Source organism: Lynx canadensis, chromosome D1, assembly GCF_007474595.2.
Source record: "Lynx canadensis isolate LIC74 chromosome D1, mLynCan4.pri.v2, whole genome shotgun sequence".
Lineage (NCBI taxonomy): Eukaryota > Metazoa > Chordata > Mammalia > Carnivora > Felidae > Lynx > Lynx canadensis.
In genome coordinates, this window is record NC_044312.2 from 57,694,202 (window position 1) to 57,722,142 (window position 27,941).

Sequence of the window (27,941 nt, forward strand, 5' to 3'; positions counted from 1 at the left end):
ATCCAGTATGTTTGTTTGTGGAAAGGAAAACAAAGATGGGTAGAAAGAAGTATTAAAATGTTCTTAAATACTCTGTATTGCTACTGTTTGGGATTTGTCCATTGATGGGCTCTAAAAATAAAATTTTTAATGAAATTAAAAAAAAAAAAAGACCCTGGACAATACAGATGTTAGCAAAAACTTTGATGAACTAGAGCTATTGACTCTCTGTTTCCCCAGTACCATACAATAAAGCCTGAATGAGAGGAGGGGCCCCTGATACTGATGAAAACTTAGTTTCTTGCTACCCTGACAGAATGAGAGGTTTGAATCTCTTCATTAGAATTTTAAAAACAATAAATAAATGGCTATTTCTTATACACTTGAGGTTTCTCTTTTTTTAATTTTTTTAATGTTTATTTATTTTTGAGAGAGAGAGACAGAGTGCAAGCGGGGGAGGGGCACAGAGAGAGGAAAACAAAGAATCTGAAGCAGGCTCCAGGCTCTGAGCTGTCAGCACAGAGCCCGACGCAGGGCTTGAACTCATGAACCACAAGATCATGACCTGAGTTGAAGTTGGGTGCTTAACCAACTAAGCCACCCAGATGCCCTGAGGTTTTTCTTCTAAATTTTTTAATTTAGAAATAATTTCAAATGAAGCTGCAAAAATTAAAATAGTACAAAGATTATCCATCTATCCTTTACCCAAATTCACCCGTTGTTAAAATGTCCCCCCATTTGATCTATTATTTGGTATTTATCTAGCCATATGTTTACATGTATATTTATATAATACATATGTGTGTGTATATATAACATATATTTGTGTGTGTATATACACACACACACAGTATTTTTTTCTGAACCACTTGAGGGTAAGTTATATACATCATGACCTTAAAATATTAGGTCATATATATATTAGGACCAAGAGAGATATTCTCTTTCATGACCACAGTTGGTGTTGCCAGATTTAGCAAATAAAAATACAGAACCCTAGGCAAATTCCCATAAAAAAGAACAAAATGTTGCCATATGTAACAACATGGATGGAGCTGCAAAGTATTATGCTAAGCAAAGTAAGTCAGTCAGAGAAAGACAAATACCATATGATTTCACTCATACCTGGGATTTAAGAAACCAAACGAGCAAGGGGGAAAAAAGAGAGAGAGAGAGAGAAAGAGATTCTTAATTATAAAGAATAAACCCATGGTTACCAGAAGGGAAGTGGGTGCAGGGGTGGGTTAAATGTGACAGGGATTAAGGAGTGCACTTGTGATGAGCCCTGGGTGATGTATGGAAGTGTTGAATCACTATGTTGTATACCTGAAACTAATATTACACTGTACATTAGCTGAAATTTAAATAAAGACTTGAAAAAAAAGAACCCTGGGCAAATTCCAACAGAAATTAAAGCTTCTGAACTTTCTCTGACTAGGAAAACTGTTATACTCCCTCTTCTGGACACACTTACACTATTCTTTGATTTGATAAGTTGTAGGTCTCTTTGGGTACCCCTCAATTCCTAAGCAATAAGCCAAAGATGCTGGGCAAGGTTTCTGGTAACCAGTGTATGTCATAATCTTGCTGATAAAATTGAGGGCTGGTTGATTCTGGTGTTGAATTAAAACTTGTATTTCTCCAGTCTTTTATACTTGTGTTATAGAATTCCATCTCTTAGAAGGTCTGTTGATTTAGTAGTGTTTCTCAGAATTGAATTAAATTTAAGAACTGTCTTATAAAAACCACTGCTTATCAAATTTAATATGCATATAAATCATCATTGGCTCCTGTTAAAATACAGATTTTGATTCAGCACAATTGGGATGGGGCCTGAAATTATGTATTTCTTAATGAGATTCCAGAGGACACCAATTCACTGGTCCTCCTATCAAACTCTGTAGTCAGATCATGGCCACCTATGTCACAATCAATAGATATTTGTTAAATATGTGGGCACTTAGGCCCTATTCCAAAGCACTGAATCAGAATCTCTAGGGCAGTGACCAGTAATACACTTTTTTTTTTTTTTAAGAGAGAGAGAGCATGAGGGGGAGAGGGGAAGAAGGAGAGAGGGGGGAAGAGTAGGAGAGAGAGAAGAGAGAGAGAAAGAGAGGGAGGGAGTGGGAGAGAATCCAAGCTCAGCATGGAGACTAACAGCATAGAGCCTGACACGGGGCTCAATCCCATGATTCTGGGATCATGATCTGAGCCACAATCAAGAGATGGATGTCCAACCAACTGAGCCACCCAGGTGCCCCAGAAATACACATTTTAAATGAATTCCTAGGGAGATTTGAGAACCAGTGATGTATGGGTTTGAAATGCCCTCTACCTTTTTCTCTACTTATTAATTTTTTGACCTTTAAAGCCCAGTGCTTCTCCCTCCTGCTGCTTGTTGCTTTTATTGACTACCTCAGACTCTGAATTCTTTAACAGTTGTCTGAAGGAAGCATTTTCTCACATACATCTGTCTTCCCAGGCACATTTTATTTTTTGAAATAAACAGTTTTGTTATATACTTTCTTGTGGCCTCAGCTCCTAGCATAATGCTTAGCATAGAGTAAATACTTAACATTTGTCATGGACAATAATGGTGACGATAGTGAACTATTAATTTCTTTTCAGGACACGTGGTTGTTTCCCAGGCCTTGTGTGATTAAAAGAACCTGCTAATTCCATAAAAGAAACACCCAACTGCTTAGCAAAGACTGTAAATCCCAACCATGGCACATTATTTTTCAGGAATTGGCACTATGCTCTTTCTATACCTTGGTAGCTTGGATTTTATTATGGTAAATGGCTTGTTAAAGGGAAGAAAGGAGTATTTTGAATTTATTAGGTCTTTTATCTGTGAACCTTCAAGCACTCTAAAGCTATTTATTAAGTTACTGTAGAGCCAGTAACTGTAAAATATTATTACACCCTCCTTACAAAAAAGCTGACTAGGGAAAGAGCTGTAAGATACTCAGCCAAAATCATAGAGCCATTGTAAGAAGGCCAAACCAAGAAACTGAGCGTCTGACAGGTAAGCCCTGCTCAGCATCTCTCAGTTCTCAAGTTGTGTGACTCTGCAAGGTGAGCGTTCCATAGCAGAGAGGCAAAATAAAAAATTGAAGATTATTTCAAATATCTCATTTCCTCCTCCGTATGCCTATCGTCATTGCTCTTTACCTCTCTTTTGACACCTGGACATCGTTGCTTGTGTTATGGTTAAATGCTGACCCATCCTCCCTCCTTAACTTCTTTGTCTATTTTTTCAGTCATCTTGTTCTCCCTCCTACCCCACTGCAGCAACAGAACTACCAGCTGAAATGTGAGGTTGGCACCCTGGTTCCATTACGAATTTTGCCTTTGAGAAACTCCCTTCACAGGCACAGGCAGTTTCCTCTTTGTTTGTAAATTAGGGCTAGATCACGCCCACCTACCTCACAAGATGGTTGAAGGGATAGAACATGACTGATAAACTGTAAAGCATTAAATGGATAACAGTGGTCCCCTTACTGCATCAGTCCTGGCTTAAAATAACTTAATTCTAAGGCCACATTGCGCAACAAGGTAAGAGCAGGGCGCGTCCGTAAGGAATAGCTTCGAGGCGGATCTTTTTCCTTTGAGGAAAGGGAGAGCGCGCAGCCGCTGGGAGTTGTAGTCTTTGCGGCGGTCTCTACAGATCTCCGGGGAAGAAGAGTACTACAACTCCCGTGAGGTCGTGCGGAAACAGGCCCGTGCATCCTCCCGCCAAGCGCGTACCCCCAAGCTGAAGCTGGAGGGAGCAGGGGTCCTGCACGCGCGCCCGGGTCCCCGGAGCGAGCTCTGAAGCAGCGTGCTGGTAGCGGCCTTGGCAGCTGAGCGAGAAAAGGAGACGCGTGGGAGTGTGTGAGGACTATTAACAAGGATAAGACGCGTGGCAAGAAGCAAATTAAAAAAAAAAAAAAAAGGCCGCGCCACAACCCATCACACCCCAGCGGATCCTAACTTATGTTACTGCGAAGGCACCGGGATCGTACTCTCCCGCTGGTGCCTCACGCCCCAGGGACTTAAATCAGCTGGGGCGGGAAAGGGTGGGGCCAGTGGCGCGGGAGGCGGGGCGTACAGCGGCGAGGGCGGCGGCGGCGGCCGAGACCCAGACATCTGGGACTGTTGTTGTTCTCTCGCCGCCGGACCGCCTCAGTCCGTTCGCCCAGAAAGACCCGGAGCTAGTCTGGTGGGGAGCGGGTGGCCGAATCCCCCGTCTTTCCTGCTTCCGCAAAGCTGCGGCAGGAGCTGGTTCAGACACCTTGGGGTTGGTCTCCGATGCCCTTCAGTGAGGAGGGGGCGTCAGAACCCTGGTGAGCGCATCTCAGCCCCCACCCCCAACTCAGTGTCTTCGCCGGCCCCCAGGCCCTCACACCCCAGTCTGGCTGCCATGGCTGAAAACGCGGAGGGAGACCTGAACTCCAACCTGCTCCACGCCCCCTACCATACCGGTGATCCTCAGCTAGACACGGCCATCGGGCAGTGGCTCCGTTGGGATAAGGTGGGTACCTGTTCAGCCTTGCATCCTCCTGTCCTCCCTCACGCCCGCTCGCCCATGCACAGTCCGCCCTTTCCCGTCCGCACCCGGTGGTCAGCAGGCTGCTGAGAAGATGGTTCAGGCCACGGGGTGGGGGACAGCGGAGCCGGGCGTTGCCACCCACGTTTGCCTGGGCCGCCTCCCCGGGACCATCTGAGCGGGGATACCTGTGGTCACTTCCTTTTGCAGTGCGCGGAATTGCAGCCTCCCTTTCTCACCCACAGCCCCGCCCTTCAAGTGCATGTCGTCTCTTTAAAAAAAAATTATTATTATCGATTATTTATTATTACTTTATCATCATGTCGTAAGTTCTACCCTTCGTAGAACTATTTTCTTTCCTCTTTCTTCTCCTTTGACTTCCTTCTCTGCAAACCTGAAAGTGGTTTTTGGTACCCTTTTTAGGTGTCTCTAACCGCTCTCTGCTTTACTTCTGGTCTGGTGTGTTTCCACTTTCCGTCGCTAGGTAGTCGCTGGTGGTTTTCTCTATCACCTTTAGCTCTTGAAAAGGTAAGAGTTCTCTTACCTCTTTATTCCCCTTGCCGGGAGTTATTTTCTGAAGTATTCTGTTCAAAGAATCATGTTTTCCAGGTTTCATATGATGCTCCTGATACGGAATTGTTTCTGCTTTACCCATTCCTTTTCCTCCTCTACTCCCCCCACCCCCTCCAAGTTGTTGGGGTGATTTCATCTTGTGCAGACATATGGGATGGATCTGTGAGAGCCAGAGTTAAAATGCAGCTCTCTCACTTGTAAAAGACGCCACTGGTGACTCCAGCAGAGGAAGATGATCCAAGCTTTTGCTTTGTCAAATGCATTAAATGCATTTGTTGAAGTAGCGAAGGCAGTGTATTTAAAATGGAATTCATAATACTGAATTAAGGAATTAGTATGGTAGTACATGAAATTGTGTTGTACAAAAGAATTTCCTAAAGGATTCACTTTATGAAAAAGTTTTTTTACTTTGCTCAGTCATTCATGCATTTAGCAAAAATGTGTATTGTGTATTGGGTAATGTTTTCAGAGCCTGTTAGGGCCAGGGAATGAATACTAGTGGTGAGGAAATAGAAAGGCTTCTGCCCTCAACACGCCTTCATTTAGCAGAAAAGACCAACAAATAAGCAATTACAATGAGTTAGTAACTGTTTCTTGGTCATGTGCATCTTAGACATTCTGTTCTTCCTATAGAGTCTAAACCAGTGCTTCTCAAACCTTAAAGTGCTTACAGATCACCTGGGAATCTAAAATGCAAATTTCCATTTGGTAGGCCTGGGGTAGGGTCTGAGATTCGGCCTCAAGAATGAGCTTCCAGGTGATACCATTGCTGCTAGTCTGTGGACCATACTTGGAGCGGGAAGAATCTCTAGTGTTCTGATTCAAATATCAAATTAAAGAAATAAGTCCCTTTTTACAGAATTTGACCATAAAGATATATTTTTTAAATCAAGTGTGCAGAATTTGTGACATCCCATTAATTACTGTAAGGATGTGTAAAATGCAAATAACTTTAAAGCATAGCATAAGAGCTAAGGAATAGCATACAATAAAATCAAATGTACTACAAACCAACTATATAATGTCTTCAGCAGGGAAACCTGCCCAAATTACAAATGAATGATAACTGTATATGTTTAATATAGTTAATTGTTTTTGTTTAAAGCCATCTGCTTTCATTGGTATTTTCAGGAAATGAATGTGGTTGGGCACTTATGTGTCCCTAAAGAGAAAGGAAGACTCATGAAATTTGAAAACACTTGTAGAATTACAACACAATTTAATTTACTAGTAACTACTAAGTATGTCAAGGTTGTTTGACTCCAACAATAGGAATTTGTTTTTCATTGCCATGGATGAGATCTTTTGTTCTCTTTAGGTGCCAGTTTTGACTATACTTTTCCTAATGAGTCTCTTGATTGATTTCTTTTTAAAGATTGGCTGAATGAATCAATATGTATTAATTGTCTATGCCTGGATATTATTGGAATATACTGAAATATAAAAAGACTATAAAATGCAAAAAAAGATAACATTAGGGTTGTATTGCTGGCAATTAAATGTTTTATAGGCAGTCCTTATTGGAACAAAAGTAAGAGTGACCTGTGGACTGGGATGATCAAAGGAGACTTTATAAAACCAGGATAAATATAAAAAGACTGAGGTGAGCCTTCACTGAAAATGGAAGAGAGGTTCTTAAATTATATTTAAAGTGCCCTCTCTATGTAAGATACTAGCTAAAAACTTGTGGGAGATACAAACATGAAATAGATGTGGATCATATCTTCAAGCAACATAGAAGGGAAAATAAAACTAAAGCTTGCAAAGGGAACAAGTAGTAAGTGCCTTTAACTGAGGAATAGATCCAAATAATTTAAATAATTATTTAATAAAAATAATAAATAATTACTTAACTGACTCCCCCCATAATGGGAAAGAATGCTTATAATTGGTAAACAAATGTGTATTTACTATAGACTGTGGGTAACCTAGGCTATATATCCCAAGGCACTGAAATTTAGAGTGCAGAAATGTAAAATAATAGATCAAACTTATAGTTTTTATTACATTACACACTGACAGCATAAATAGTCTTTTAGAAGAGAAACTGAGTTTCATACCTGATTAATACCTGTTTAGTGAAAAAAAAGGAACCTATCAAATATGGCTGATTCTCAATGACTCTGCTTGCCTAGATCAACAAAATTGCTAGTTTTATCTTCATGAAAAAAAGTGTTATTTGTGCTGAACTTTCAGAATTAGTTAGAATTTAGATTTCCCAACATAGGAAGACTATTCCAAGCAGAGATAGAAACTTTGTGTATGTAGAACATTTGTTTCAGCTGTAGTTTAGGGTACATAGAAATTATCAGAAAGGTATGTAGGGGTCATAGAAAAGCTTCAGTATGTGTTTATTGGCCTTGAATAAGTAAGAGTGTGGGTAAGTGTTAAAAGGAAAATAATTCCACAAGACAGGGTTTTTACTGGAGCAGTTTGGGGTACTATGGGATGGCATTCTGTTGGTAAATTTACCATAGTCCAGGATCTCTCAGTTTCTATGCTGTCAGACTAATTTGTTAGGCTGTGTTGTCTCAGGATGGATTCGCTATACTCGAAACTGAACCTGATGTCTGAATTCAGAATGAAGTTGTATTAATTTATGGTACATATGTAAAATAAGTAGATTTGTCTGTAGTCAAGGTATTTTCTAGATGCACCATAAGGAAGTCAAAGATCATGAAATAAAATCAGAAGGATTCAGATATATGCCTAAATGTTTAACAGCATTGGCCTGTAGTAAGTAAATGCATCCGTTTCTATGATGGGACTATCTTACCACTGGAACCCAAGTCCATGGATCAAGGTGTTCCTCTTCCAAGTAGTGCCCAGATGACTCCTCTATAGTGCTCACTCCCTTCTATCTGCTAGGGCTAACTAAAGCTCCCACTTTCTTCCTACTTCTTTTGATGTTTTTTTACATCCTATCAAATTACACACAAGTCTTGGCTGGCCTAGAAGCCAGGTTCTCTTTAACATGACAACTATCACCTGTTTCTAATTTACTTCTAACTTTAACTTTTTGAAAGCAGATATAGCCAAAGTATTGAGTACTGCTCAAGTTTGGGTGTTTTAATGTGTGGGTGGGGAGTGGAACAGGACACAGGGCAGTGCTATTCAGCCAGTTGGAGCAGCAATGGTTGTATATTGACAAAATGTGCAGGCACAGCTTGGCCAAGGCATTTTGAGAAATAGTGAGTAGAGTACTCTGGTCTCAAAATGTAGGTCTGTGTTGAGAAAGAATAGAATGTAAAGATGGGTTAGGTTAGGTTAGGTTAGGGTTATGAAATGCCTGAAAATAGAAATAAAAGACTTCAGTCTAAGCCAGTGATTTTCGGATACCTAGCAGTGAAACATTTGCAAGCAAAATATAGCCCAGTAAAATGGAGGTGAACGAATTCCCTTTTAATCATCATTGTGTGATGGAAAAGACACCCAAGAAGCACCTCTACAAAGGTGGTCTAGTCTAATTTCATGGTATAGAGATCTAAAGAAGTTGTGGAAGTTATCCAGTTTTGGTAGAGCCTGGACCAGAGGTTGGATCTGCCACTTAGTTCAATCCAGTTTTTATAGTAGTAGTTTAGGTTACTTTTTTTGGTTCACATTTTCCTAATACTTAATTTGGTCCTTAAGCAATGACGAGTACAGAATACATGTGGCTTTATTAATTTTGGGAAATATTAACACTACTACTTGAATTTATTTGTAATGTTTCAAACGTTGTAAAATGATCTAAATCTCATTTGATACAGCAACCTTGCATGGCAGGCAAGCTAGATAGTAGTTTTCCCCATTTTTACAAGTAAAGAAAGTTTCAGAAAAGGTAAATGACTTACTCAAGGATGTATGGCTTTTAAGCAGTGGAGTTGAGACTAGAATTTAGATCATTTGACTTTTACTCTAATTTTCTTATCACTGCACTAGATTCTATAACCTGAATATTTAGTAAATGTTAGTGACATCATACACCAGGTTTCAAGGACTTCATTAAAACCATTTTATTGGCCTTTGTAAAACCTGAGTAGGATGTAATTGCAGAATAAATGTCATGGAATTTTTTTAAAGAGCTGAATTTGCGGCTCAACAGTTGCTTTGATCTCCTTGGCAACAACATTCTCCCTCTGTCTGAGAAATTTAGTACAGATAAATGAAGGTTTGAATTTATTTTCCTTCTTAGAAATGAAATTCATTTTTTCTTTTTCTTTTCAAATTTCTTATATTTTCCCCTCAGTTTCTACCATTTCATATTCACTTCATTTGTATTTATTTCAAAGAAATACATGCTTATGATAAAAAAAAATACAAAAGGGAATATAATAAAAAACAATGTTCCTAACTGCTTCTTCTCATTTTCAATTTGCTCCTTAGAAACCATTTTTAGCTACTTGTTTTTAGTTATTCTCGTGGTTACCATCAAACGACTAAATAATATACTAGTATCACTAGTCCTTGGTTTATTTTATATGTTACTTGGCAAATATATGCTGTAAAAAATCGGAGCTAACTTACATTATTCTCTACCTCTCCTAAATTTCAATAATTATGTTGTAGTTATTCTTGTAAGTTTAAATAATGTAATTAGTGCTAACAGTCTGCAGAACAATAAGCCCAACTCACAAATCCAGAGCTCCTAATTGCCCATTTTATTTAAGAGGAGATTGGTAGGGGTGCCTGAGTGGCTCAGTCCGTTAAGCTTCTGACTTCGGCTCAGTGCTCAGGTCATGATCTCACCCTGGTTTTGAGCTCCTGAGATCCAGCCGAGCGTTGGGCTCTCTGCTGTCAGTGCAGAGCCCACTTCAGATCTTCTGTCTCCCTCTCTCTCTGCCCCACCCTTTCAAAAATAAATAAACGACAACAACAAGGGAGACTGGCAGATAACATACAGTTACAAAAATGGAGAAAACCCATACCATTTTCACAGAATAATTTATGGATATCAATGACTGACCAAGGATCAAGTTACATAAAACAAGCAGCATTAAAAGCAAGAAAAACAAAGCAATGGCTCCAGAGGGGGGAAAAAAACGAGGTTAATGAGGTACATAGAATTTTAAATTTTTTTAAGTTAAATTTAAAAAGAGAATTCCATCAAATGAAGAAAGCTGCTATGAGAAAGGCATCGAAAATAGGAACGAGCTCTTAGAAGTTAAGAGAAAAATAAATGACTATCCCTCTACCTTTTGCCAAATGCAATAGAAAATATAAAAGCTTAAGTTGAGGAAACCTACAGCAAAAGGAAGTAGGAAATATAAGGGAAGTTGACATGGAGGAACTACCCCAACGTAAAGAAATCTCAGATGACCGTAGTGCCCTAGATCCACATTGGGCTTCAAGAAATGTGTCTTTAAAAAGAGTGCAACATCTATGCATAAATAGTAAAAATCTGGAAGATATTAATGATATGGTGAAGATGATATGTTTTTCTGACAACATTTAAAAAAATTGTTTTTAATGTTTATTTATTATTGAGAGACAGAGACGGAGCAAGAGCAGGGGAGGCCAAGAGACGGGGACACACAAAATCTGAAGCAGGCTTCAGGCTCCGAGCTGTCAGCACAGAGCCCATTGTAGGGCTTGAACTCACGTGCCATGAGATCATGACCTGAGCCTAAGTCAGATGCGCTTAACCGACTGAGCCACCCAGGCACCACCACCCTGGCAACAACATTTAAAAAAGAAAAGCAATTATCCAGGGGTTGGTAGAGAGGAAGGGAGGGGAGGAGGAAGGAAGGAAGACCTGAGTAAGCAAGTTATGGTTTCAACAGGAAACCAAAACAGGGCATGATTTTGAACAACTAATTGATAGAGCTTAAGAAAAAAAATCGTTTTGATCTCAATACCTTCAGGAGGTATAGGTAGGTCTGAACAGAAGCAAATTTTATCCACACCCACTACATAGACCCACAATGAACAATATTTAGATGATCTTAACCTTGTGCTTACATATTATTTTCAATTTTGAGGATCAACAAGACGAAACACAAGATTTAATTATTTATTTATTGTGAAAAAGTACATAACATAAAATTTACAGTCTTACGCATTTTTAAGTGTACAGTTCAGTAGTGTTAATTATATTCACATCGTTGTGAAATGGATCTCTAGAACTTTTTCATCTTGCAAATGTGAAACTGCACCCATTACATAAGTCCTCTTTGACCCTCCTCCCAGCCCCTGCTAATAACTAGGGTTCTATCCTGTTTCTATGAATTTGACTACTTTGGATGTCTCATATAAAGAGAATCATACAGTATTTGTCTTTTTATGGCTGGTTTATTTCACTTAGCATAATATCTTTAAGGTTCATCATGTTGTAGCATGTGACAGGATTTCCTTTTTTAAGGCTGAGTAATATGATACACCACATTTTGTTTATCCATTCATCCATCCATGGACATTTGGGTTGCATCCACCCTTGGCTGTTGTGAATAGTGCTGCTGTGAGCACGGATATGCAAATATCTCATCAAGACCCTGCTTTCAGTTCTTTTGTCCTCATACCCAAAAGTGGGATTGCTGGAACAAAATGTAGATGTTATCAGCATAAATAGGGTTTTGGCTTATTGTATTTCATTTCATGCTTCTTTCTGTCTTTCAGAAATATGTTGAAATCTCATCTATTCCTCAGTACCCATTGACCCCTTCTCCAGTTCTTTTTGCATTATGGATTTAGTTATTTTATACCTTTATTGTCATGTAAAAAATTCTCAGGAGGAAGAAGAGACAAGTGCTTGAGGCTTCCATCTTCAACTAAAACTCTTTTATTTTTTCAAATTAAAAATGTACTTAAAACTGGAAGCAACCCAGATGTCTTCAGTAGGTGATGGGTAAACAAATTTTGGTATATCCAATTTATTTATTTATTTTGGGAGAGAGAGTGCTCGTGTGTGCATACACACGCATGTGGGGAAAGGGCAGAGAGAGAGAGAGAGAGAGAGAGAGAGAGAGAGAGAATCCCAAGCAGGCTCCACGTGTTAGTGTAGAGCCTGATCTGATTCAGGGCTCAACTTCATGAACTATGAGATTATGAGCTGAGCTGAAATCAAGAGTGGGATGCTTAAAAAAAATTTTTTTTAAAAAAAGAAAAAGGGGCGCCTGGGTGGCGCAGTCGGTTAAGCGTCGGACTTCAGCCAGGTCACGATCTCGCGGTCCGTGAGTTCGAGCCCCGCGTCAGGCTCTGGGCTGATGGCTCGGAGCCTGGAGCCTGTTTCCGATTCTGTGTCTCCCTCTCTCTCTGCCCCTCCCCCGTTCATGCTCTGTCTCTCTCTGTCCCAAAAATAAATAAAAACGTTGAAAAAAAAATTAAAAAAAAAAATGAGTTATCAAGCCACAAAAGAAATGAGCCATCAAGAGACAAAAACACAGTTAAGAAACTTTAAATACATACTACCCAGTGAAAGAAGCCATTCTGAAAAAGTTACATACTGTCTGATGCCCACTATATGTCATTTTGAAAACAGGTAATTTTTGAAAAATGACTGGTTATCAGGGGAAAGGAAGGAGTATATGGAGCACAAGGAATTTTTAGATCAGTGAAGCTATTCTATATGATACTATAATGGTGGATATATGGCATTATGTATTTGTCAAAAGCCATATGTAAACTGTGGACTTTAGTTCATAATATTGGATCAAGGGCACCTGGCTGGCTCAGTCAGTGGAGCATGGAACTCTTGATCTTGGGGTTGTGAGCTCGAGCCCTATGTTAGGTGTAGAGATTACTTAAAAATATTAAAAATTCTTTGAAAAAAAATGGGTCAGTATTGGATCAACTACAGCAAATGTACTGCACTAATACAAGATGTTAACAACATGGAAAACTGGGCTAGGGCATTTATGGGAACTCCCTGTACTATCTGCTTAATTTTCTGTAAACCTTAAACTGTTCTAAAAAGTAAAGTCTAGGAGCACCTGGCTGGCTCAGTGAGTAGCATGTGACTCTTGATCTCAGGATCATAAGTTCGAGCCCCATGTTGAGAGTAGAGTTTAAATAATTTTTAAGTTGAAAAAAAAGTAAAGTCTATGCATAAAAAAAAAAAAAAAAAATATATATATATATATATATATATATATATATATATGTATATATTTGAAAGAAAGGATTTATATTTGAAAGCACCTCCTTCTTTCCCACCTGAAAATTTTAAAATAGGCAGACTGGCTTTTTCTGCCTTTTATTTGGGGGTCTTCTTTGCCCTATTTTAGGATTTTTGTTTAGTTCCTTCAAGTTTTCCACAAGGCCATTAGAAAGCCTATGTGGATATATCTTTGATCTAGAATTATTTCCTTATCTCTTTCTTTCCTCCTATTTGAAAAATCTGAGAGAGCCTGGAGAACCTAATGAAAAGGAATTTGTCTTCATTTGGTTCTTCCAGATTTTACTTGTAAGATACACTGAACTAGCCAAAGAATGTATTATATTTCACCATCTTAGATTCTCATGGTTACTCCCTGGATTATCTAAATCAGGGTTCTTTCATCCTCTTAGCTTGTTTAATTGTTTTTACATATTTTATATGTCCTGTTTTTTAGAAATATTTTCCCCCAAAACAAAAGGTTTAGTAATTTAGTGCAGATTTTACTAAAATATTTTTTCATGAGTCACTTTATACGTGACTGCTAATTAGCACTAAGGCTACTGCCCTCTGGTGTTGGGAGTGAATGGAGAAAATAATGCTGGTGGAAAATAGACACGTAGGTACTATATCTAATCCTGCATGAGATATTTTATACCAGATAATTTAATGAGCACTGAACCTTACCCAAAAAAACTATGGCATAGCCCTATCTAATGCCCAAAAGAATATGAACATTGAAAAAAATAATATTAAAATTATAATATAAATGAAAAATCCTCTGCTTCTCAGATACATAGACCTTTTAGCTTTCAACTCATTAGAAAATCTCTTTAATGTAAATAGTGACTTTATTTTGTGGTTTCTGCTTCAGAATTTTTCTCATCTTATTTGCCCTCTGAAATACTTCATTATTTATACAGGTAAATATTAGAAAAAACCTAAATGCACACCAAAGGGGAAAGGGTAAACAAATTGGAACACTGCAACAGCTGAATAGAATAGGTCTGGGATGAATGGATAAAAAAGTTATGGTATATATTCACCATGGAATATTATTCAGCCATAAAAAACGAGAAAATCGTACTATTTGTGATAAAATGAATGGAACTCGAAGACATTATGCTAAGGGAAATAAGTCGGACAAGAAAGGCAGACACTATGTTCTCACTTACATGTTGAATTTAAAAAGACCCAAAAAACCAAAAGACACACGAAACTCACAGATCAGATTTGTGGTTACCTTATTGGGGGGAGGGTATAGAATTGGAGCAAGGTGGTCAAAGGGTACAAATTTCTGGTTATAAAGTAAGTAAGTACAGAGATGTAATGGACAATTTTATTATAGTTCACACTGCTGTATGATATATAGGAAAAGTTGTTAAGAAAGTAGATCCTAGGAGTTTTCATCACAGAGAAATTTTTCCTTTTATTGTATCTATATAAGATGATGGATGTTAACTAAACCTATCATGTAATGTTTTCACAATACCTTCAACCACATGAAGGTTTGGGGCACCAACACGCCATGTAGTCAAAAATCTGCATATAACTTTTGATTCCCCAAAAACTTCATAATCTACTGTTAACAGAAGCCTTACTGATAACATAGTCAATTAACACAGATTTGTATGTTATATGTATTATAGACTGTATCCATACAATAAAGTAAGCTAGACATTTTCTTTTGAAAATGTTAAAATCATAAGAAAGAGAAAATACATTTACATTATTGTACTGACTTTATCAAAAAAATCTGCATATAAGTAGACCTGCTCACTTCAAATTCGTGTTCTTACAGGGTCAATTGTATGTGTAAATTAAACCATCATGCTATACACCTTAAACTTAGTGATGTCAATTATTTCTCAGTAAAAGAGGAACAAAACAAAACAAAAGTAGATCTGTATGTATTGAAAGATACATTAAGTGAAGTAAGCAAGTTATAGAACATCATATGCAATTTGATACCATCTATATAAAATAAAGAGAGAAAGCTAAACTACATTTCTGTGCATATATAGATGCCAGTAAAGGTCTAGAAGGATACATAACAATAGTACTTGCTCCTCCACAGGAGTGGTCTGGGACTAAAGGTAATAGTCAAAATGTCTGTAGCTTTATCTGTATTATTATTATTTTAAACTAGGAAAATATATAGTTACAATTAATAATATTTAAAATACAAATAAAGAACAATTAATGGTCAACTTCTGGGGCTGCTTTTTAAGAGCGATAGGAATTCAAAGTCAGGAAGACTATGTAAGAAGTAGAATTTGACCTGGGCCTGAAAGGAAAAATAGGATAGGAATAGATGATGAATAGGGGGGCAGAAAATTTAAGGTGGGAGAAATAGAAGAATAAAATGGAAAATGAAACTGATCAGGAAAGTGAAACTGCACAGCGTGCAAGAACAATGAAGATTCTTTTTTTTTAACTCAAGTATAGTGTATGTGTTAGACTGCTGTGGCAATTTAGGCTACACAAAGGAAAAAGGATATCTAGTGTTTATTGAATGATCATGTGCCAGCTGTGTTAATTAATAGATGCTTTCATGTAAAAAAAAAATCTCTTTTAATCCTTCAAGGATTGTTTGAGGTAGTTGTTACTCTCATTTTTAACTTATATACAAACTTGGGCTCAGAGAAATGAAGAGAGTATTTGAATCCAAAAAGGTTTTGAATTCCTCTGCCCTTTGGGATCTGATTCCCACCCTTCCTGACCTTTATTTATATTTGAGGTAACTGGAATTGGACTCTATTGTTGGTTCTTGGGTGATTAATCTGGCAGTATGTAATTAGGATCAGATGGGTTGGAGATGGAGACTCTGAGAATTATGGATAACAAAGTTTTACATTTGGATGATTACAGAGCCTTCCAAGAAAACTAAAGAAGTAATGAGCCCTTTTAACAATTGTCCTATCCTTTTTAAAAACACAGAGACTGAGAGGCGCCTGGGTGGCTCAGTTGGTTAAGCATCCAACTTCAGCTCAGGTCATGATCTCATGGTTTGTGGGTTTGAGCCCTGTGTCGGGCTCTGTGCTGACAGCTCAGAGCCTGGAGCCTGCTTCAGATTCTGTGTCTCCCTCTCTCTCTGCCCCTCCCCTGATCATGCTCTGTCTCTCTCTGTCTCAAAAATAAATAAAACATTAAAAAAAATTTTTTAACACAGAAAATGATAAACAGCTTCTATTTGGTTACAATATTTTGCCAAGTTTGAATCAGAACTCCTTTTTAAAAAATTAAGTTACAGGTTCAGTTTAAATTCCCATATCTACTTTACATTCTCCTCCATCCTTTCCTCCAAGTAACCAAGTCATATCTAGGAATACTAGAGTTTTGTCTAAATTTCCTGTTTGTTTGAAAAATAGTTTTGTTTTTCATTTAGTCAAGTAAAGATAACCCTGAAAGTTAAACAACTCCTTTAAAAAAAAATCACGTAGTGAAAAATATTTCAATGTCTGAAAACACTCGAATCAAAATTGAAGTATTATATTTTTTATAATATATACTTAATATATAACTTTTGAAAATGTGGACCCTGTTAACTTATCCCTAAATAGTAGCAGAAGCTATAGGGCAAGTCAACAATAAAATAACATCAAATACAGCCTAAGATGTTCTTTCTCTAAGTAGAAATGTCATATTTTACAAAGATAATAAGTTTCATGTGTGGTTTCTGTAAAGTTAGATTCGTAACAACATAGAATTAGTGACTTAAATGTTCTCCCCAACATCAAGGAACTTTTACATAATTATCAGGAAAAACTTAACAGTCAGAGAGCTGATATTATGCAACAGTACAATTCACACCCATGAATTTGTTTTTGTAATTTGTATGTCTTAAAAAAAAACTCTGCTTCATAAAGAGAATTCAAGTATCTTTCAAGTGTAATTTTTTTAACATTAAACTATATTTCTCAAATGTTTTATAAAGGGAATTGAAAAAAGCACCTAATATTGTTTGTCATTAATTCATGCATTATAAGGTAAAACCCTGTGTGCATCTGGATTTATGCATATTTCTTCTACTTTAGTCTCAGCTTTAGAGTTTTTCTATATGGTTTGTTTTTTAGGTGTAATTTACATTTAGAAAATTGACAGTAAATTTAATTCTTTTAAGTGTTCCACTTAATGAATTTTGAAAAGTGTATACAGTTGGAAAACCAGCATCACAATCAAAGAGCATTTCGATCACTGCAGAAAGTTCCCTTGTACCCTTTTGTAGTGAATCCCCTTGCTCCAGCCCCTGTCAACCACTCATCTAATTTGTCCTGTAGTTGTTGTTAATTGAGATATAATTCACATAATGTGAAATAACATTCACCATTTTAGAATGTATATAATTCAGTGGGTTTTAGTATGTTCAAAAGATTGTGCAGTTGTCACCAGTATCTATTTTTTTTTAATGTTTATTTATTTTTGAGAGAGAGAGTGGGGCAGGGGGAGGAGCGAGGAGCAGAGGGAGAGGGAGACACAGAATCCAAAGCAAGCTCCAGGCTCCGAGCTGTCAGCACGGAACCCAATGCGAGGCTCAAACCCACAAACCATGAGATCATGACCTGAGCTGAAGTTGGATGCTTAACTGTCTGAGCCACCCAGGTGCCCCACCACTATCTAATTCCCAAACATTTTAATTATCCCAGAAAGAAACCCCGTATCCATTAGTGGTCATTGCCCATTCCTCCATTCCGCACCCCCCCACAGCTCCTGACAACCATTCATCTGTCTAGATTTTCCTATTCTGGACCTTTCATATAAATGGAACCATACTATTGTTTGTGGCCTTTTGTGTCTGCCTTCTTTTACTTAGCACATTTCAGATTTCATCCATGTTGTATCATGAATCAATTGGCTATTTATATATTTTCTTTAGTGAATCCTTTGTCCCTCTTTAAATTAGGTTGCCTTTTTGTTGACTTGTAATAGTTCTTTATTGTTCCTGTAGTTTGCTTTTATAAAAATCATACAATACGTAAGCTTTTTGTGTCTAGCTTCCTTCAGTTAACATAATACTTGTGAGATTTATCCATTTTGTTTTCTATATCAGCAGTTTGTTCCTTTTTATTGCTGAATGTTATTCTATTTTATGGATGTACAATAATTTGTTTATTCATTCACCTGTTGATGGACAACAGGCTTTAACTCTTCAGAGTAAATCTACCTTTGAAATTCATTTATAGGTCTTTGTGTGAACATGTTTCATTTCTCTTGGGTAGATTCCTAGTGGAATTACTATTCAGCATTTACTGAGAAATTTTAAAATAGCTATTGGGTGTTGAGTTTTTTCAAATGCTTCCTTTGCATCTACCAAGATGATATTTTTTCTGTTGTTTTTTAAACTGAGACTTTATTTTTTAAGATCAGTTTCAGTCAAGAAAAGTATGTGTCAGAATACGTAGAGAAAAATAGCAAACATTTGAAATGTTTTATTTTGACTGTATGAGAAATATTTTTTGTTTAAAGCATAACAGAGACTTAAGTATGACTATATTATTGAACACATGTGTGTGTTTTGTTAGAAAAACAATCCAAAAGTTAAAAAAAAGACTATATATATATATATATATAACACTATGTATATAAAACTATATATATATACATGTTTTGAAATGAATTAATCAACATTTTTATCTTTCACACGAATTTTGGCATGTTTAGTATTATACTTAAATGATAATATGTTATATTTAATGTCTTATTTTCTGCTTTTTTGAGTAGTTAGAATCTTTATTTCTTGGATATGATTTTTATATTCATTAAATGGTCTCAAGCTTTATTAAGCCAATTATTATTAATGAAATGTCATTTTATATGACAAGAATTGTCATTCAAATTTGTTATCTAAGCCAACTTATGCTAATTTCTACAATGTTTTTAAAGATGGAGAAATTATTTTACTTATATGTGGAATCTGAAAGACAAAACAAATGAACAAACAAAACCCAGGAATAGACTTATAAATACAGAGAACAAACCAGATGGTTGCCAGAGGGTAGAGAGGTGGGAACATGTACAAAATAGGTAAAAGGGATTAAGAAATACAAACTTCCAGTGATAAAATACATAAGTCACGGAGATGAAGAGTACAACATAGGGAATATAGTCAATAATATTGTATTAATATTGTATAGTGACAGGTGGTATAACTACACTTATTGTGGTGAGTGAGCATTGTGTAATCTATAGAATTATCAAATCACTATGTTTTAAAACAAATACAACTTTATATATCAACTATACTTAAATACAAAAAAAAATTTAAGATGGAGAAATTAAATTTAGAATTACACAAAGACTCTTAGATGGGAAAAAATTATTGGTTAGCAAGAGTATATTTTGGACTCTGAGGAAGCATCTGGTTTGGAAAACATGTTCTGCTTCAGGTCTCTAGATTTGGATCTTCAAGCTGGTTGACCCTTAGAAGTAAATGTCAGTTACATTTACCCTTCAGGTTTTCAGATGGCAGTTTCCTATTTTAACTTCTGTTGAGAAATAAACTTAAATATTTTTTTTCTGTAGTTCTATAAAACTGGTATTTGTTGTTTAGGCACTAGCCTCTGTCAGTAACATTTTAAAATGTTATTTACAAGCTTTGCAATTTTAGATATATTTGAGCCACTAAGAAGTCAATTTTGTATATTACCTCACCTTTAGATATATAACAATATTAGGATTTTGATTGCAAAAAATATATATATAATATAATAATATTAATAGAGTAGATTCAAGTTGTATAAAAATTATACAATTATTAGGTTTATAAAAGAAGGAGGAAAGAAGATTTATAGGTGAATTCTTCATTGACAAACTTGATTTGTTTTATATGATGATTAATCAGTTTTTATGTACTTTTATATACATTTATATTTATTACACATAGGTATACAGAAGCCCCCTAATTATGAACAGAATAGGTTCAGAAAAGCTTGGGTGAATCCAGAGTAATCCTTCATAAATGAATACTAATACTTTCGTTTCATGGCAGGTAGAGTTGGAATGATTTTGGTCTGGTATATACCTTTATTCACATCTATGAAAGTTTGTAAGAGGTTTGTTAAAGGAGGTACTTCTCTTTATATATATAAAGTGCTGCTTTTTTTTTTTTTTTAAATCAGTTCTTTCATGTTTTCTTTGAATTTGGGCCTTAAGGACCTACGCTATGGAAAAAACACAACTCCACAGAGTATTATGTAAGAAGACACTTTCTTTTCTTCATTTCAGCCATATAAAGTTGCAGCACTCCATAGGATTAGAACCTAAAGGAAAATTTTGGGTAAACAGGTAACCTTTGAAAATAATGCATGGCTTTAATTCTGTATTCTTTAGCTTACTGATTTCCTACTAAACAATCAGCTTCCTTCCTGATGAAGTATAGAAAATGCTAGTAGTCACTAAAATCTTTTTGGATTTTCTGCAGGATTACTTTTTTGGGGCACTAAAATTATTAGGATTCTAAAATACACTAGTTAAGAGCAACTTTAGTTCAGATTGAATGTATTTACTTTCCAAAAGGAATGTACATTTCCAGAAGGTATGTAAATCAAATAACTTCTCTGCAGACTTACAGTATAATTTTTAGAGCTTTCTTTACCGTTGGCATCACTTGAACCATTTTTTTCTTTTTTTGCTGATTAGCCTGCTCCTATCCTCAAGTAATGAACGCATTGTAAATAAGAGAGCACATTTAGAAAGCAAACAATAATTTGTATTTGAGAAAGCTCCAACATTTGTTTTATTAATAACCTTCTGTGAGTGACAAAAAAACAATTTGTGAGGTAAAAAGTATCCATCTAGACCCACAATAGTAGTTTTTCTCAGCCATCAGAGAGATTTATTTAGTTTTTACCATAAAATAAATAAAATATAAAATATCCAAACAGTACTAAGGCTGTACAATAAAGTCACTTTTCTGCCTCAGACCTTATGCCTGGTTTCCCCATCAGAGATAATCACTAGTTTTAGTGTCTTATATTAGCATGGAGTATTTCTGGAATGATGTAAGTATACATATACTTCTTTTTATACAAATTAAAACATATTATGTATGCTTCTGCTTTTCATTTAATGTATCTGAGTTCTATGTGGAAAGAGTTTTAAAAATAATTTTTAGTTCTTTAGAATCTTCATAATATGATAGCTTATAAAAATCATAGTTTGAATATTTTAACAACAAAATAGAAATGTAATTTCATCCTCATGGAAAATGTATGATAATCATGGCTACATAGATTGCCCTTTAGGTGTATTTTTAAACATTTTAACATCAACATCTAATTTAATGTAGTTATGAAATAGTGGAGAAATCTGCATTTAAAGTAGATTTCATTTGCCTGTCACCATAATCACTTAGCACTTTGTACCATAAAAATATACATCTGTCCAATGCATCGTGATTCTTTATCCATTTTTATTTTTCTCTAATTTACAGTCTTTTTCAGAAACAGGAATTAGGTTAGGACTGGTTGTAATGTTTATAACAGAGAATGGAATTTTTAGGCCCTACTCTAGTAGCTGTGCAGTTAAACATTAGGAAGTACTCAGTAACATAATATTCATGTCTGGTGGGTCATTTTTGTATCTTATGTAGCTATAATTAAAAGGAATCATATTTGGCTTTATAGTTGGAGTTCATTATTATTACGAACATTATTAACCTGCTCTGCATAATTATTTTGTTGTTGTGAGGTGGTATAGGATTTAGAACCAGACCAACCTGGATTCAAATCCTGTCTAGACCTCCAATGTTAGCTCCATGTTAATAGGCTCCCTAAATCTTAATTTCTTTATTAACACAGAGGTAATAATACTACCAGTAAGATGCTGCAATTTACATTCTTGTATGAATAAATCTTGTTTGAGTAAAGACATTGCTATGGACAGAGATATTTATGGGCCAAAAGGCATATGCAGTTTAAATTTTGGTAGTTGCTGTGATATCATTCTAAAAGGACTATCCTAATTTCTTTTTAAAAGAATTTTAAATCCTAATTTATTTTTTTTAAATAAATAAACGTATTTATTTTTAGTAATCTCTACACCCAACGTGGGGCTCAAACTCATGACCCCAAGGTCAAGAGTCACATGCTCTTCTGACTGAGCCAGCCAGGTGCCCTAGGACTATCTCAATTTCTGTGGCACTAACTGTATGACACTGCCATATACCCTCTACAGAACTGAAACTTTTTAGTCTTCAATTTTGCCATTCTTATACCTATTTTTAAATGTTAGCCATCTTCAAGTCTCTTTGACCTCTGTATCAAATCTGGTAGCATCTTAAACATTGGGAGAATATAGAGTAGCCCAGTTAGTCTTATTGTTTAGATTCTCCTCTTAATAGCTATTCATAGTTTTATGTAGGCTGTGTATTTGTTAGTGTGTGCCATTTATAAAATGGAGATTTCGTGAGCTAAGGTCATTATATGTGTATATACATACACATATATATATGTATATACATATACATACATACACACATATATATACATAAATTTATATCCATTTTTAGCTGATTATAATTTCAGTTAATCAGAATTTCCATGGCTTCTCATTAGTTTGTGGCATGTACTCTGGTTACTTTAATTCCACTATAACCAGAAAAGCTTTTTGTTTAAATTTTTTTTTTTAATGTTTATTTATTTTTGAGAGAGGCAGAGACAGAATGCGAGTGGGTTAGGGGCAGAGAGAGAGACACACACACAGAATCCAAAGCACGCTTCAGGCTCTGAGCTGTCAGCACAGAGCCCAATGCAGGTCTTGAACTCATGAGCTGTGAGATCATGACCTGAGCTGAAGTCGGACGCTCAACCAACTGAGCCACCCAGGTGCCCCCAGAAACCTTTTTGTTTAAATTATATATTAATATGTTTTTATTTCTTTGCAAGTACAAATCTGTTCTAATATTTAGCACCTTATAGGTGCCTTGGTTTATCATTCTGAATATTCGTTATCATTGTATAGGCCATAGACATAGAAGATCTAAGCTGTTAGTATGGACTAAATCCATACTATATATAGTATGGAAGGGAGAAGTTGTGGTTCACCTTATTTTCATAATATTTGACTCTTTCTCTTATAAGGAAAATACTAGAAAATTCCATTCAAATTTTATTCTTATTATAATTGCACTTCCATTTGAAACTTGCTTGTAAAGTAATATTTCAGTCAAGAGTATCCATGAGCTTTATGAAAATAAGTTAATGGATGTGATAATGAAATACATAATCCTAAAGTATAGATGTTGGCATGTCCTGCCTCACAAGCCAAGCTTGGACTGAATTTTCATTCTTATTCTTAACCAAGTCCACATTTAACATCTAAGACCTTTTTATGATCACCTTTACTGTAGATACATTGAATGGTTTTCTGTGACTTTAAAGAGCAGAAGGCTTACCTGGTCATTTTGAATCGCAGAGCTTTAGGAAGTAATTGGTAGGCATGTGTTGATGGCTTTTATCCAATAGGTTCCTTATTTCTTTTAAAACTTAAGACAGACTCTTACTTAATGTTGTTTTTGACTAGGAGGCTTATTTGGGTTCCATAGCTCTTAAGTTTATCAATTTGTTAAAAAATTCTTGAGTAGTATTACCAAAAATGCTATGACAATTAGAGATATGTGCATTACCTTCGGTAAGGGTCCGGTTCTTTGGGGGGCTCCGTAGATGACAGGTATTGTTTTATTATACATACTAATATTGATAAGTAGCACTGTGGAACTTATATTTAGAATCTTGTGAAATATGCATAATATTTACTGGCTCCTCAGAAGGGCTTCATATCAGGACTCTGCTTGTGATCCTGATTAAGTCTTAATACTTTTTTATAGAATCCCAAAACAAAAGAGCAAATTGAAAATCTGTTACGGAATGGGATGAACAAGGAGCTACGAGATCGTCTTTGTTGCCGAATGACTTTTGGGACGGCGGGACTTCGTTCTGCTATGGGGGCAGGATTTTGCTATATTAATGACCTTACAGTAATACAGTCAACACAGGTAGGTATTATAAAGTATTATGTATACTTTTTATCACTCTATTTTTTGCTTTATAAATTAGGTAGGCTTTCTAAAACAAAAACAAACTTTATGTCTAGGAAGGTACCTTCTTGTAAGTTAAAAAACCTTGGAACAAATGCTAACCTTTGCTCTTGCACAGAGTTTATCTTATAAGTCATTTGTGTATCTTCAAGGTCACAAACTAACTTTCTGATTAAGAGTTCTTATGATTACCATTGTCAACTTCTTGACATTTACTTTGCATTTGAAATCTTGACAGTTACTTTGCATTTGAAATCAGGACACAGATATTGAGATTTCCAATTAACATAAAGAAACAAATTTAGGAAAAAGAGAATTACTCATTTTGGCATATGGCCATTGATAAAGGTTAACCAGAATATTTGGAAAGTTTAGTTGAAAATATTTCCCTTAAACATGGTTTTCTATATCCATTTGAGAGTTCTTTAAGACAGTGTATGATGTGATACAATTTATGTCTCCCCATTTTATACAACTTACCCTAGAAACAAATTACTTATTTTTCTCGTGAAACATTCTCACTGCTTCAAGGAACTATACTTTTGAAGCCAAAATGCATTTAGAATATACTAAAAATAGGTCTGGACTAGAGAATTGCTCAGTAGGCATAATTCTAATCAATACTGTCAAACAGTAAATCATCCTTAGCTTTGTTCTGAGGGAATTCTCCAAAGGCAAAGGCTAGTGCAGAGGATGGAGTAGAAGGGATGATAAGATGACTAGACTACATAGGTAGGATATGTGCCACTTCCCCCATCCCAGACCCCTTTCTTCTCCTCATCCCAAAATTCATCAGTTCACTCTTTTTAATATATTGGTTTCCTCATAAGCTTTCATTTTAAATGAAGATTCCTTGACTTTATAAAAAGGGGTGGAGGAGGTGTTTGAAAATAAATTTCTATGGAAGTGTAAATTTTTACTGGAGTTGAGATTCCATTGTGTGAAAGGGAAAAGCCAAATGGAATCTAATACTTAAGCCCTAGCCCTTTTCAGAGTCTAGATAAAGGGGGATAAGACAGATATTTATACGAGAGAATAATAGGATGTTCTGTGAGGTTTTAGGATAGCATCGTTATTATATATAAATTGGGGAAACTAGTCAACGTGGGCTATATTAAGCATGCACATGTGTGCACTTACACACACACACACACACACACACACACATACATTCATAGGGAATGTAACCCGTGGACGGGGGGCAAGAGCACCTGGCTCTTGGGGTCCCAAACAAACCAAATTTGACCACTTGCCAATGACAAAATCCAAAGAGAGTGGGGTGGTGGTGAAACAAGACAGGAATTTATATCAGTGATACCAACACCGGGAAGACAGCAGACTAGCATCTCAAAGACTGCCTCCAAAGTGCTGAAAATAATTCCAGGTTTGTATAAGGAAAATGTGGGACAAAGGTAGGGAGGTACTTGCAGGTGGGCAGTGAAGGTCAAGTTGCTCACAGTCTTGTAGTCAGTCATGTGGGTCTTGCTGGCTCAGGGTAGTCACAGTTACAGTTTCCATAAGGAGATGCTTTGCCAGCATCTTTGCTGAGTTAAGAGATTAGCTGGGAGAAAGAACTTAATCAATTAGGAAATTAGAGCCTAAGGTCAAAATGGAGGTAATTGAAATCCTCTTTGAGGAGCAGGTTGAAAAGAATAATTACACTTGAAAGAGCCATGAAAAAAGGGTCTAGAGGTCCCTGGGGCTTCATTTGGTGCTGCCACATAGTTACTTAGCAGTGCCTGCCATCCAGTACTTCAATAAATTAGTATAACTTAGTTTTAGTTGAATGAATCGCCTTGGGCAATTCATTAAATGGAGCTTCAGTCTTACTCTGTCACCTCTTTTTTTGAAGAGATATTGAAAGACAAAAATAGAAAAGGTATCTGCATTCTTTCTTTTTGGGGTCATGAGTATTAAATGTGGCAACACTTTTGATAATGGTTTTAAAGGACTATAAAATATGAAGTGTTATTTTCAGAGATGAAAGCACTTATTGAAGTTATCAAACCATAAGTTACTTAAATGGTTTTAGTTTATCGTTGTGATATTTTCAGTATTCAGTGCTTCGCTTCTTTTTTTGTCACCAGTGACTGCATATTTTCCTACTTTATGAGATTTTCTTTCTGTGAGATTTTAAAACTAAGGAATTAAGAACGGGATCAGCCATCTTAAGAAATGTTCTGATGAAGGTTTATGTTGCTGATTTAAAATGTTTGTGTCATAAATAGGTCAAATATTTTGGTTGGCTTCAGTCTTATGATTTAGCAAGGCCAAATATGGTCAAAATTCTATTCTCTAGAGCCTTAAGACAAGAAACAATTTCTTTTGGGTCTTCTGACAGTATTTTTTTCTTAGCATACTGACTCTCTTGTCCCCTCGTTTTCCCCTAATGTTTTATGTATCATATTGGATTTAATAGTTACTTAATTGATATTTCTGTGGTATTAAGTGAGTCTGAAATTCCAGGAAATAAATGTTTGTCATCTCACATTTGAGGCTTGAACAGTATTGTTCCCAAATCGGTAAACATGAGTATGAAGGCAGAAGCCAGTTCCCTATGAGCCAATAAACTGACCACTACACATAAAAATAATAGATTTTAAGTTGTGGAAAATGCAGGTATTAATCAGGAACTAATCTTTTGTGTTTATCTGCTCCAGGGAATGTACAAATACCTTGAGAGATGCTTCTCAGACTTCAAGCAGAGAGGTTTTGTCGTCGGGTATGACACCCGGGGTCAAGTAACTAGCAGCTGCAGCAGCCAGAGGTACAGCGTTAATTGTTTCAGAGATTAAGTTGGATTGCGATAGCCTTAAAAAAAAAAATTAACAGTAGGATTTCTGAAACAGGAAACTGTCAAATAGAAATGTGATCACATGCTGATGTTTATTTTAGAGATGAAATAGAAGCATTTTAAAAAGAACCCTTAGGTTTTACAGGCAGGATTAAAATTTTTAAATATTTAGAGTTAGTATTTAGAATGGTATCATAGTTTATGTTATGATTTTAATACTTTGGCAAAAGCACCAGGTAGGAGTGATTAAATAAATTGTATTCTCTCATTATAATCCCATTTAATTAGTTTTAGGTGATTTTCACACATAGTCATGAGATAGTGATACTTTTTTTCAGGGGTTACTTATGCAGTTGTGTTTATCAGAGTCTCTTATTTCACTTTCCTGCATTCTTTTTGCCCTTTTCCGGTTTTATTTCTTAGTAAAGGAGCCATCAAAAGATGATTAAGGAAAAAGGAGGAAATTAAAAGATCAGTTCTGTTTCTTATTAACTTCCTTTTTAAAAAACCTTATTTATTTAACATTTTTAAGTTGGAGCATGAAGTTTAACTGCTGATTATAAGAATTGGTTATATTAGGCTACTATATGTTCAGAATAATTCCAATATGAAACATTTATCTTGTAGAAGGTTAGGTTTTAAAATCTATGATAAGCTAAGGACTGAGTGAAATCTCCCTCAATTTTTTTTTAGACTTGCTAAACTCACTGCTGCAGTCTTATTGGCCAAAGATGTTCCTGTGTACCTTTTTTCAAGATATGTTCCTACGCCTTTTGTAGTAAGTGTTTTATATTATTGATTGTACAGTTTGTTGCTGCAAATTAAAAAAATTTCTTAAATCAACCAGGATTCAAATATTTGTCATGCTTACAGTTCTATATTAAGTGACATGAAAGACCAAAGGAAGGGAAACAAAGTTTACACTGAGTTTATTTTCATTCAACAAGCATGTGTTGAA

General features: G+C 35.9%; 1 protein-coding gene and 1 long non-coding RNA gene across 2 annotated transcripts in view; one reads left to right on the forward strand and one right to left on the reverse strand.

Annotated features, from left to right (window-relative positions):
- The window catches only part of LOC115524571, a 66,904-nt gene extending 62,083 nt beyond the window's left edge, over positions 1 to 4,821 (reverse strand). Inside the window, exon 1 of the long non-coding RNA XR_003972143.1 lies at positions 4,504 to 4,821. This is a non-coding gene — a long non-coding RNA (uncharacterized LOC115524571). The remainder of the gene's footprint in view (positions 1 to 4,503) is intronic.
- Positions 3,750 to 27,941, forward strand: part of PGM2L1 (phosphoglucomutase 2 like 1) — a 49,756-nt gene continuing 25,564 nt past the window's right edge. The window contains exons 1-4 of the mRNA XM_030330947.1: positions 3,750 to 4,495; positions 23,980 to 24,147; positions 26,850 to 26,956; positions 27,677 to 27,761. Of these exons, the coding sequence (XP_030186807.1) occupies positions 4,385 to 4,495; positions 23,980 to 24,147; positions 26,850 to 26,956; positions 27,677 to 27,761 (471 nt within the window). The 5' untranslated portion in view covers positions 3,750 to 4,384. The remainder of the gene's footprint in view (positions 4,496 to 23,979; positions 24,148 to 26,849; positions 26,957 to 27,676; positions 27,762 to 27,941) is intronic.